At 37.9% G+C, this 12,924-nt stretch overlaps 1 protein-coding gene across 2 annotated transcripts; it reads right to left on the reverse strand.

Moving 5' to 3' along the window:
• Window positions 1-2,262: 2,262 nt before the first annotated feature.
• LOC108667757 lies at window positions 2,263-12,632 on the reverse strand. Of its 2 annotated transcripts, XM_018154822.2 has the most exons (7): window positions 12,531-12,632; window positions 11,876-12,003; window positions 10,999-11,117; window positions 9,489-9,612; window positions 8,676-8,849; window positions 7,867-7,990; window positions 2,263-6,260 (listed from the first exon to the last, which is right to left on the reverse strand). In XM_018154822.2, exons 1-7 carry the CDS (start codon window positions 12,594-12,596, stop codon window positions 4,233-4,235), a joined length of 2,763 nt encoding a protein of 920 aa, XP_018010311.1. In that variant the 5' UTR covers window positions 12,597-12,632; the 3' UTR covers window positions 2,263-4,232. The 2 variants fall into 2 exon arrangements, with proteins under 2 accessions (XP_018010311.1, XP_018010312.1); XM_018154823.2 differs by lacking the exons at window positions 10,999-11,117; window positions 11,876-12,003; window positions 12,531-12,632 and adding an exon at window positions 10,352-10,409.
• Window positions 12,633-12,924: the final 292 nt, after the last annotated feature.

The raw sequence follows: 12,924 nt of genomic DNA on the forward strand, positions 1-12,924 counted from the left end.
GACTACAAATCGATTGCACACACATCAAGCGCCCAATAATAGTCATTTCAGTATAAGATGTCCACAAACAAAGTAGGTTAACGTTCCTGCTATATAGGTAGTTGAAACATTTACCGTGTTGGTACACTACTATTCATCGGAAAGATCAAGTTCCTGCTATATAGTTGAAACATTTACCGTGTTTGTACACTAATATTCATCTATGATTATAGATATTGAAAGGAAATCCGTTTTCAATGGGAAAGACTGATGCTGTCAACATAATATGGAACTAGGCCAGAAATGCCGGCGGCTTGGTAGCCGCGATACGAGCTCCGGGAACACGGGCTACTGAGGCGTGCACAAAATTATGCTTCACAAGTTTTGCTTTAGACAGAATGCAGATAAATATGAAGAATGTGGTAAGTAATTGCAGTGAAAATATTAAAATGAAATTCTGTTCGGTTATAAAAAATATAGATGGATTTAAGAACTTAAAACTACCTAACATTAACGTCACACGAGAATAATGTCATTAAACACACACAATTTATCCCTAAACATAGCTGGAATCAAGCATTGTACAGCAACATGCACACTATAAATGCCCAGGCTCTGTAAGTACAATAATTTTAAAAGCGACCGCTACTCAATACTCCAAGTTCGATATGGCCCAAATAATAGCAACCATACACAGAATAAAATCGGGCGAGGAACAACTAGCCATCAATAATAATTTTACAAAATTATTGTAAAATAATAAGTTTAGCTCCATTGCACTACACTCAATTACCAAAAGAGGATCCTGAATCAACAGACTGAAGTAAGAATTTGAAATCTTAGAAGCAAATAATCCAGTGATAATTACAACTACAAATTACGATACTGCATCTGCATACGGGAAAATTCAACACCGAATTCTTGATAATACTTGTGCAGAATCAGACGAACCTCCTTACTTATTTACAGTTGCTACCCAACACCACCGACAGCCATCTCTTCCCGTTAGCCAATTTATTGTTCAAATGTTCACGCACCTTAGTTTACAACTGACAAACTACACTTTAGTTCATATAAAGACCATTATAGGTGCAAATACGCTCCATACTCCATTTCGGTGATCAATATTGTAACTGTCGTTGCCGTTTAATAATATTAGAAACGGGCAACATAAAATCACCGACAATAGAAAGAAAATCCAGCATATAAACTTGTTAAAAATTCGAATACGAGTAAAATGATTAAATGTTAACAAATATGGCATCGAGCTTGCAAGTAAATCAATTCAATACGATATTGAATTCAGACGACATAGGTATTTATCTAACACTTTTCTCAAGACAACAATGCAAAAATTACAGGACCTGCGGAACTTTTATAACAAATTAATGTAGTTAAGAGCTTTAAGTTAGATAGTGATTAAAACAAAACGTATACATTCATTCCTAGAATATTTTATGATGAAATACACGAAAAAACCACTTGCTAATTGAAGAAAAATAATCAGTGCACTAGAATTGATAAAAATTGACACGTGCTTGAAAACCAAAAACAATGAAGTCATCTACACCACTCACTAAAAGTATCTGTTAACATTACACAAATTATTCGTAATCCAAGAGAAGTACCAGCGCAATATATCTCTTGAAATTACTTGCAGTAGAATTCAACCTCCGTGTAAGAGGTGAAGATGCGCATTTGAAATTTTCAATCGTTCGAGGGCGATAAGTTCAGCGGGCGCAATGGACTGAAAATGAGAGCAGATCAGGTAAACATATAATGCAGCTGTTTCGCTCGTAGGTCTGCAATGCATGAATCAGGGAAATGAGGTTTACAAACGTCACCCCTCGTGATTCTGCCACCAACCATTGATCTACATTCTAAAAGCATCATACAATTTTCACCAATGCCAACTGATAAAACTTCAAAGAAGAAAGATAAGTAACAGGTTGTCTTTGTTCTCACTAACCCATCGCCTGGTGAGAAAGGGCCATAAAAGATCGTTGTTACTTTAGACTTTTGTAACTAATTCTGTAAATGATATCCATTTGTAAATTTAGATCGGTCAATGTACGTAGAGTATATGCGTACTCCTTGGCAGGCGGAGGTTCATGTGCTTTACTACTACAAATCATCGAAGTAAGATTTGACTTTTATATTTGCCTAACTAGCTTCAGCTAACCCGAGAATCAGATTCAATTCCAATCATATAGCAAGAGCATCAAATAGGATAAAATCTATAAACCAAGCTAATCGTGAGAACGAATCACCAACAAACAGACGACATAGGTATTTATTTAACGCTTTTCTCAAGACAACAATGCAAAAATTACAGGACCTGCGGAACTTTAATAATAAATTAATGTAGTTAAGAGCTTTAAGTTAGATAGTGATTAAAACATAACGTATACATTCATTCCTAGAATATTTTATGATGAAATACACGAAAAAACCACTTGCTAATTGAAGAAAAATAATCAGTGCACTAGAATTGATAAAAATTGACACGCGCTTGAAAACCAAAAACAATGAAGTCATCTACACCACTCACTAAAAGTATCTGTTAACATTACACAAATTATTCGTAATCCAAGAGAAGTACCAGCGCAATATATCTCTTGAAATTACTTGCAGTAGAATTCAACCTCCGTGTAAGAGGTGAAGATGCGCATTTGAAATTTTCAATCGTTCGAGGGCGATAAGTTCAGCGGGCGCAATGGACTGAAAATGAGAGCAGATCAGGTAAACATATAATGCAGCTGCTTCGCTCGTAGGTCTGCAATGCATGAATCAGGGAAATGAGGTTTACAAACGTCACCCCTCGTGATTCTGCCACCAACCATTGATCTACATTCTAAAAGCATCATACAATTTTCACCAATGCCAACTGATAAAACTTCAAAGAAGAAAGATAAGTAACAGGTTGTCTTTGTTCTCACTAACCCATCGCCTGGTGAGAAAGGGCCATAAAAGATCGTTGTTACTTTAGACTTTTGTAACTAATTCTGTAAATGATATCCATTTGTAAATTTAGATCGGTCAATGTACGTAGAGTATATGCGTACTCCTTGGCAGGCGGAGGTTCATGTGCTTTACTACTACAAATCATCGAAGTAAGATTTGACTTGAATTTTTACCTAAACTAACTTCAGCTAACCCGAGAATCAGATTCAATTCCAATCATATAGCAAGAGCATCAAATAGGATAAAATCTATAAACCAAGCTAATCGTGAGAACGAATCACCAACAATAACTGCCTTCTAGCATATTTTACTGAAGACTAAACTTTGATATACGAAATTGTTGACCAAAATGAATAAAAGAGAATGAGCTTTTCACGTTAGGCAGTTTTTGTGCTCAGCCTGTGTTAATGTGAGAGTTTTTCTGAGCCGACGATGTATGTAAGTGCCGTAGCAATGGGACTCTCATTTAACATCCTTTTCTACAGTTGGCATGTAGTTCACTGTGGCAAGATGGCTAAGGTTGTCAGTGGTTAATTGCTCAGTGGAGGGCTCATGCGGAACTGATTGGTAATTTATTGACGGCAGAGAAACAATCTAGATGTCAGAAGATTCATGCATATCAGGCGTGACATTAGTTGATGGCAGCAAAGTTGAGAGATTAGTTGACACTGACAGTGCGGAAATAGCATTTCTTGACGGAATGTTATTACCAATTTTGTACATTAGATGGTGTCATCTTCACACATTTGTAGAGAAGCATTACAATTTTCATCAATGTATGCAACTGAGCGCATGCTTTCCAATGCCTTCACAGCACTAAGAAAACTTAGCTTCATCTTGGTTGGAGTTGGCACTAGGGGACCTGGGCTCAGATAAAAGGCTACAAGCTAAACTTGAATCAACCACTGGCTTGGTTGAAACTGAATGTGAAGTTAGACCTCCTTCCAAAATGCCCAATTGCTGGGTTTTTCTTTCTGAAATTTTCTCGTCAGCAGAATCGGTGGCTGCAATATTTATTTTTGCGATATCATTATCAACCGAACTTTCACTACCTGGCCGCGCTGGAAGTGTTTCTGCATCATTTTTTGGCGATTCCATGCCTGAATCAGTCTTCAAGGACTCAGTGCCCCTGTCTGTTTTTGCAGTCTCATTCGCTGTATCAGTTTGTATAGACTTGATATCTTCATCCGTTTTTGTGGTTTTGATGCCAAAATCTATTTTTGTTGCCTCGAAATTCACATCAGTTGTTGCCGTTTTTATGGCCACATCTGTTTTGGCTTTCTCTATTTCTATATCTCCATCAACTTTGACTGCTTTGACGTCTTCATTTGCTTTAGGAATACCACCAACTTCATCAAATTTGCAAAAGTCAACAATTTCAGTTTTAGGAGTTCCACTAACTGCATCAGTCTTGGGAGTACCACTAACTGCATCAGTCTTTGGAGTTCCACTAACTGCATCAGTCTTATTGGAGTTCCACTAGCTGCATCAGTCTTTGGAGTTCCACTAACTGCATCAGTTTTAGGAGTTGCACTAACTGCATCAGTTCTAGGAGTTGCACTAACTGCATCAGTTTTAGGAGTTGCACTAACTGCATCAGTTTTCAGTGATTCGTAGACTGCGTCAGGCTTGGAAATTTTGTGGAGAGTATTTGTCACTTTGCTGGTAACTTCTGCTTTCAATGACACAGGACCTGCATCAGTATTAGCAATATCATTGATATCTCCAATTTTTGCTGGTTCTCCGGTAGTAGCTTCAGTTTTTCTCATTCTGCTGAGAACTTCAGTTTCTGCAGACTCACCAACAGCTTTAGTTTTTGCAGGTTCACCAAAAGTTTCAGCTTTTGTCCTCTCATTAGTAACCCCAGTTTTTGCAGAATAAACAACAGCTCCTTCATTTGTTTCCTCACTCGCAATTTCAGATTTTGCTGATTTAGAACCTGCATCATTTTCAGCCACTTTGGTGATAACTCCAGTTTTTTTAGAATTTCCAACAGTTTCAGTTTTTGTCATCTTGCTGCTAAGAGCACTTTTTTCCGAATCGACAGTTTCAGATTTTGTTACCTTGGTGGTGATTTCAGTTTTTAGAGACTCGTCGACAGCTTCGGTTTTTGTCACCTCACTGATAGCTTCATCAATTTTAGGCTTTTCCACGCCATCATTTTTTGGCTGATCGCACAACGCAATCATTTCTGTTGGCTTGCCAACGACTTCCATTTTTGCTGACATAACCAAAGCTTCTGCTTCAGTTAGTTTGGAGTCTGGCGCGATTTCAATTTTTTGAGGATTGATGGTCTGAAGGTCATTTGATCGTACAGGATTTAGAACAATATTTTCAGTTGTTGAACTCCCTTCAGCATGAATTGGGATTTTCATAATTTGCTTACAATCAGGAGATATTGTGTTAGCGTTCAACATTCTATCTTCGGCGTTAGTAGTAGCACTGTCACGCAACTCGCAATGTTCAACTTTTTGGCGTTTGACACAGTTTTCTTTTGTTGATACGGACCGCAATGGTGAACTAGATGCTACTGTACCATTTCCTAGGTGTCCATCAATAACTTCAGCTCCAGGTGATGAAACTTCGCCATTGTTGTGGGTTAAACTTTTGGAATCGATCTTTGATAATGGATTGGTACCTTCCTCCTGGACAGCGCTCTCCTCTTCCACATCTAGTCTTCTTTTCCCACCAACATGAGAACCATGGCACGCAACAACGTCCAGGTTCGACACGGATTTTAATGACGGGGAATTTTCATTGATTTCAGGTGAAGCATAATTGCTCTTAGTATCAGTTTCTACGTGCTCTGTTTTAGTGTCAAGTTTTTCCGAAATTTGACTGTCATCTTCATCTACATTGACTTTAGACCTTGACCGTCTTTTTCTCTTAGGTGGCATAACAAAGTCGGTTACAGATGAACGTTTCCTGTACCTCTGATTTCGAGCACTGAGAGTCTCATCTTGAGATGAAGACTCTTCAGTTTTTTCTTTCACCTCAGCTTTGATAGGACTCCTTCTTTTCTTTCGATCAACTTTCGGTGTTCTCGCACACTTCTTCCCGGTGTTCTTCATGTTAATGATTGCTTTTTTTCGGCGCACTTTCTCAATGAGATCTTTATCATCAAACCAGGTGTCTGGAATTGTCCATTCAATTAGTTCAGACTCGGCGACTTTGGTGAGCTTGCTCTTGAGGGCTCGTGTGATGAGCACAGGGTCTTGCTCCATGCTGTACTCCGCGCATGGTATGTTAAGAAGAGATAAGAGTTCTTGCATCACGTCATCCACGTAACCGTTCACTATTATGTCCGCAATCTTGTCCTGAAACACGCCAAAATAATCAATGCTTATTTTCAAAATTAACAAATAAGACCGATTCCTGCCTTAAAATATTAAATCAGTTTGGCATTAGTACAGCGTTATATCAATCATTGTGATTCAGTGATAACAGCTTTAACTTTTGCACGCAAAACAAGTAAACAAAATTGGAACATTACTGTATAATAGATGCGTGACATGATATTGACTACTGATTATAGCTGCGTGACTTACCTATAATTAATATACAAAACATGAATCGGTGTTAAGGTACGTATAAGAATAAAGGCTTCGATCACAAAATTTGAAGGAACACATCGTGAGAGCGAGAGTTTACGAGCACGCTGGGGCAAGAAAATATTGTATCTGGCACGAAAAGAGAATGTCTAGTAACGAAGAAAGGCCCAGAGCAGCTTGGAAATCTTTAAACAGTCCAGCTCATTAGAAGAAAGTCAGCACCAGGAGCATCTAATAGAATGCCGCCAAAAATCTTAAGCATTACGGGAGTTACAATTGTAGATTGCAAAGAAGAATGCACCAACAGGCGACTGCGAGACCATCTATTGTACCAATTAACTGACAGCAAAACAATAAAGTTCCGTTAAGTGACGGAATACAACAAATTTTGGTCAATCAAAGAGGAGCGAACAGTTTTAATTGGCTGAAGAAAAGAAGCCAAATACGACATCAGTACACCTTTCATGGACTGCGTCACTGATCATTGTCTTCCATTAAGGAGGTAAGAGTGATCTGATGTAAAGTGTTTCATTGCAAACCTCTCTTTTACTGTTATTCTGGTGGCCTGATCACAGCAGAACGTACCGAGGAAAGCCTGTATGATATTAGTACAAATGTTGCTAAATAAAAATTCCGTTCAGTGACAATATTACAGAGGAGAACGTTTGTTTTAAATCAATATGCTGAAGTAATTTAGAAGTGATAAGACGTTGTTATTATTTGTTACGCAGAAGTAACTACTGCAAATGCATGGTTATCAGGTTGTCAAGCTCCTGACAAACATTATTACACATCTTCCCCTCGCCTAATATAAATACGCGAATAAGACTCAGTTGGATTGCCATGCTGCAACCTCCTTAAACGACATAAGTATTTGAGATGAATTATTCAGTTACACACTGTAAAAAGATATTAAAAAAGCAGAAACCTACCAGACTTACGTAGTATATGATGAGACTTAGCTTGAACAACTCACGTGTTTGGTATGGCATCGACCGCATCAATAACTCACGTGTTTGGTATGGCCTTCACTGCAGCAACAACTCACGTGTTTGATATGGCCTCTACTGCAGCAACAACTCACGTGTTTGGTATGGCCTCTACTGCAGCAACAACTCACGTGTTTGGTATGGCCTCTACTGCAGCAACAACTCACGTGTTTGGTATGGCCTCTACTGCAGTAACAACTCACATGTTTGGTATGGCATCTACTGCAGCAACAACTCACGTGTTTGATATGGCCTCTACTGCATCAACAACTCACGTGTTTGGTATGGCCTCTACAGCTTGAACAACTCACGTGTTTGGTAGGGGCTTTACTGCAGCAACAACTCACGTGTTTGATATGGCATCGACCGCATCCATAACTCACGTGTTTGGTAGGCTGCAGGTTGCATATGACGAGTTTGCCGTCGCTCTGCTTCGCCAGCGTGGGCAACACGCCGCTGGGGATGATCTGCAGGGTCGTGCCGAGACACACGCTCAGGTCGGAACCACTGTGAGGACAGAATTTAATTGGTATCAATTGAATACTTATGTCGCCCTTTGAATATCAGATTTAGCAAAAATTCATCAGTCCTCTCTATTTTTTGGAATTATAAACGATTGCCAAGTTCAGAACAATAAAATAGTATTAATGCTGTATGCATTAATTCTTTGTTTGGTGCTCTAGTTTTCACACAAGAGTTCTTAAAATAATTTAATATCAAACCTGACTTCAAAAATCACAACATATATCATAAAAATACCTAATGCTTTTGTGTTATGTTTAAAACCATTATATACAGTTCTTAATCATACACTTTTTCCTCCCATTCCCATCAAAAATTTTCCACTATGAATCCTTGAAGGAAGTGGCATGTCCATTCTTCGTGTGTAAACATGAAATTCTGCATGTATCACAACTAAGTGATACATACGTACCGTAGTATATCTTATGAATGAACAATTCAAAAATTCATAGGAGTGGATCTCAAATGAAATGCTTCTAGGCCATAGTATATCTTATGAAGGAACAAAAGAAGAATTCGTAAGGAATGGAGCCTACATGGAATGCTTATCGCCCATAGTATATCTTATGAATGAACAAAAGGATTCATAGGAGTGGAGCACACATGGAATGCTTGTCGGCCATAGAATATCTTATGAATGAACAAAAGGATTCATAGGAGTGGAGCACACATGGAATGCTTCTCAGCCAGGTTGTAGTCGAGGTGTGGCAGGTCATGCTCCCAGTCGAGGATGTTGTCATGCAGGCGTCCGCGACACTGGCGTCCGGTGTCTCTCTTGCCAGGACAGCCAACGCCCAGAGACTTCTGACCAACCGTTGACACCGCAGTGGACCGCACAAACTCCCTGTCGTGGAGAAAACTATGGTTGCAGTGCGGGCAACTAACGCGTTTTGAAAAACCATTCAATTAACTAAAACATTTAACGGTAATAACTTGGATTATTAGATTATGACGAAACCTTTAGGTCACAACGTTTGAGTTGCAAGCAACTTTGAGAGATGAGGTAAAGAACAAGTTTTTCATAAGCGCATCTTGTTACAGGCCAGAAATGTCCACCATGTAGGTATTCTGATTTCCATCCATTTCCGCGAGGGTTCGTCTACTATGAGCAAAAAGCTTCTAAAGTTTAAACAGGAGAAATTACTGTCTAATACAAACATTTCACAGCTCATCTGGAGACCAACCTTGTTCCAAAATAACCAGCACTCAGTTAGCTAGCTAGCTACCTTACGACAGTTTATACAGTATTTAGATTTTACAGGTCAGTCTTATAGGTACCGGTATTCCAAATTCCTTTTTTGTATTTTTCGAAAAACAAGGCAACCTATTAATCACGTCACAAAAGCAGTAGTTGTTAAATTGAACCGAATGCCTGTGCACTCAATGAACTCAAAAATAGGCAGGCATATACATATAAAACTTCCAGTCAAAATAAATTCACTGAAAATCCTTCATGGTGTTGAGAGCTGCAAGCAAGTCCCACCTCTTGCATACTGAGCACTTGTCCAGGTACATGTTGCCGTGCAGCTCTGCCATCTTACGGCGTGGAAACCCAGACCGCAGATGTAAGCCATCAATGTTTTGTGTCACCAAGTACTGAATGAGGCCTGGCGAGCAGAAATAAATCAATAAAACATCATGTTAAAATAGGTAAAAAATATTTGATAACAAAATGTTGGCACTTTAGAACCAGACAGTGCCCAAGAGGATAACTTGTTAGGAAATATTGCCTAAAAATTTTTTTCCAGTAAACCATATAAAAAATTGATGAAAATACTCTCAACAGTATGGTTGAACTACATAGCCTGAAAAATTGTAACGTTCAAGTTAATTCAAAAATTGATCAAGATCCATACATATGTACCTAATGTACTGCAGGTACCGTACGGTATGACTGTAGTAATTAGCAATATGACTTCATCACGGTCAATATATTGTTAGGTGGGCTGAATACATTCAAGGTTTCAAATTCTATGAATTACCGTATATTCTAATGAAAACAATGATCAAGGTTTATATTTTATTTGGAGAATAACATTTAACTCTGCATACTTTCTCTATAAAAGAACTAGATGCTCATTCTGAAGACTAGCTCTCAAAAGGCAGTACAGCTTCCAACTATTCTCACCGGCTTTCCAACAGACCAATCATTTAATTTGCTCCAATAACTATCTTTAAAATCTATTAAAGAGTAATAGAACATTAAACAAAAATTCTCATGTATCATTATTTCTGCTTTTCATCAACAAATCACCTTATGATGTTTATTTCTATCAAAACTAGATTTCTCATAAACAAACCACTTTCTTTCCCAAGGCATAAACAAACCAGTTTCTGCATGCTTACCAGCTTTTTCAAGCGCCACCAAAGCCATGTGTGTGTAAGTGGGCCGAGCATCATCAAAAGAGACGTTTATCAGGTCGTAAACGAGGTCATAAACGCCGGAGTGACTTTGGCCATCGTTTATGTTCCCGCTTTTGTTTGCAAAACAAAATAAAAAACGCGGCCGAAGTCACCCCGGCGGCCGAAGTACACCCGCGGCCGAAGTCACCCCGGCGGCCGAAGTCACCCCAGTTGACATTAGATGCTTGTTCTGAAGACTAGCTCTCAAAAGGCAGTACAGCTTCCAACTATTCTCACCGGCTTTCCAACAGACCAATCATTTAATTTGATCCAATAACTATCTTTAAAATATATTAAAGAGTAATAAAACATTAAACAAAAATTTTCATGTACATCACTATTTTTACTTTTCTTTCAAGTATTTTGATTTCCATCCATTCCCGCAAGGGCTCGTCTTTGATTAACAAATTATGCACCAAGAACAAAAAGCTTCCAAAATTTTTTAACAGGAGAAATTACTGTCTAATACAAACATTTCACAGCTCATCTGGAGATGTGTTTAGTAAGTTACAATCACCTACTGACATTTATTTCTACCAAAACTAGATTTCTCATAAACAAACCACTTTCTTCCCAAGGCTAGAGCTTACCAGCTTTTTCAAGCGCCACCAAAGCCATGTGCGTGTAAGTCGGCCGAGCATCATCAAAAGAGACGTTTATCTCAGGCTTGAGGCCCTTCTTCTCAAGTGTCCACACACCATTAGGGCCTCTGGAAGCAGATGCAACAGGTAAATTCTGAGAACTGGAAGCTCTTAACATCAAGTAAATTTAATTTCAAATTGAGCTCCCTTACAAGTTTGCGCTAAAATTTTAATTGCAAGCACAAATCAAAAAACTTGAAAAACCAAAAATTATACTATTGCTGAAGGTAAATGGAGACCTGCAGATTAAAATTCTCAAGGGCACAAACCTAATTTCTTATTCAAGTTTTGGGGAGATGTAGGTACCTATATTACACTGATTCAGTACTCAGTACTGATACTGAGGTGAAAATTCCAACATAAAAGGCCACTGTTACAATTTGTATAATCCAACAATAAATAAAGATTTTCACACTGTTCAAAGCAAATACAATATAGGAACAGCAATGTTTCAAACAACAAACAACCACAGAAGAACATAGGAACAGAACAGCAGAGTTTCAAACAGCAGCAATGTGCATGTCACCAAAGAGCATCTTATTTCTCAAGTTACCGGTATACCATAAGTTCAATAACTTGCAACAGTTAATTTAACTTCAAATTTAGGTTAAACATACGTATACCTATGTTACAAATTTTTAGCTGAGAATGATGATTGCCAGAAGATTTGGTGTATTGAATGTATAGGTATATGATATGAATGAAAAGCATGAGTACCTAGGTATGTAATATATAGGTATGGTATACAGTACCGGTATACGTAGGTATGATTTCAATGAATGGCATGAGTAGGTACCTATATAATATATATGAGATACTTCATTACCTGAAGTCAGGAATGCCAGCTGATGTACTGATACCAGCACCAGTATGGAAAACTGTGTGTCTGGATGCCTTCATGAGTGCTGCAAGTTCAGCCACCTTCTGAGACAATTCTTCTTTGCCAGCAAAACGCTGAAAAACATTATATATCAAGAACCAATTTAGGAAAATATGAGAGGTCATTTCGAGAAATAGAATTAATATGAACAAGAATTTCATAAATAGCATAAAATTTTATTATGCTGTACGATAGACGGATAGAGACCAAAAATAGAGATATTATGAAAAAGTCCCCAAATTAACTTTCTTCACAATCCCAAGTGGCAATGAATATAATAACAAGAAAATAAGGCACCAAAAATAAAGCATAAAAAACTTTTTAGCATTAAGTAAAAACCATTAAAAAGCAATTATATATCAAGTTTGGCTTAAAGTTATAAGGACCCAATAGAAGATACTTTTAAAAAATTTCAAAATTAGACAAAATATCATCTTAGTAGGTATAGTTGCTTCAAGATATTACACATAAATGAGGTTTGGATAATAATTAGGTGAAAAGACTTCATTAATAAATGTCTTTGATTAGTAAATGATTACATAATTCAAGACTAACCAATACAAATAATTTGATTTTATATGTTAACTTTTTCCACACTCACCTCAGGCATTCCCACTTGTCCCTTGTCAGGATAGGGGCTGAGCCCCTCAGCATAGTTGCATGACATGGTTTACATAGAATCACCAAGTTAGTCTGTAGAATAGCCTGTGGATGAATACAAAATATGGTCAAAATGAGATTTATGTTTTACAATGGCTATTCCCTACCAATCCATTACGGCTAAAAAATGTTATTCGTCTTATTTCTTTCTGACAAAAGGCGGCCTGATGTCAACTCTTTTAGGTACAATCATAACAATGGGTTTTGACCTTATGACCAATGACCATCAGAGATGTTATTGATCAGTTGTGTGAGGCACCAGTGACGTGATTGTATTGATTTCATTATTGGCAGATAGTGTTAGTAGGGGTAAACGCACCATATTCCGACATCTT

The sequence above is a fragment of the Hyalella azteca genome, unplaced genomic scaffold (assembly GCF_000764305.2).
Source record: "Hyalella azteca isolate HAZT.00-mixed unplaced genomic scaffold, Hazt_2.0.2 contig17948, whole genome shotgun sequence".
Taxonomy (NCBI): domain Eukaryota; kingdom Metazoa; phylum Arthropoda; class Malacostraca; order Amphipoda; family Hyalellidae; genus Hyalella; species Hyalella azteca.

Excerpts from the sequence above, each read along its gene's own strand:
- LOC108667757 (XM_018154822.2), bottom strand. The coding sequence starts at position 12,596 with ATGTCATGCAACTATGCTGAGGGGCTCAGCCCCTATCCTGACAAGGGA. Across the intron at positions 11,118-11,875 it reads GCTGGCATTCCTGACTTCAG|AGGCCCTAATGGTGTGTGGA; the intron begins GTAATGAAGTAT and ends ATCTGCTTCCAG. Across the intron at positions 7,991-8,675 it reads CTGGCTGAGAAGCATTCCAT|TGGTTCCGACCTGAGCGTGT; the intron begins GTGTGCTCCACT and ends CTGTCCTCACAG.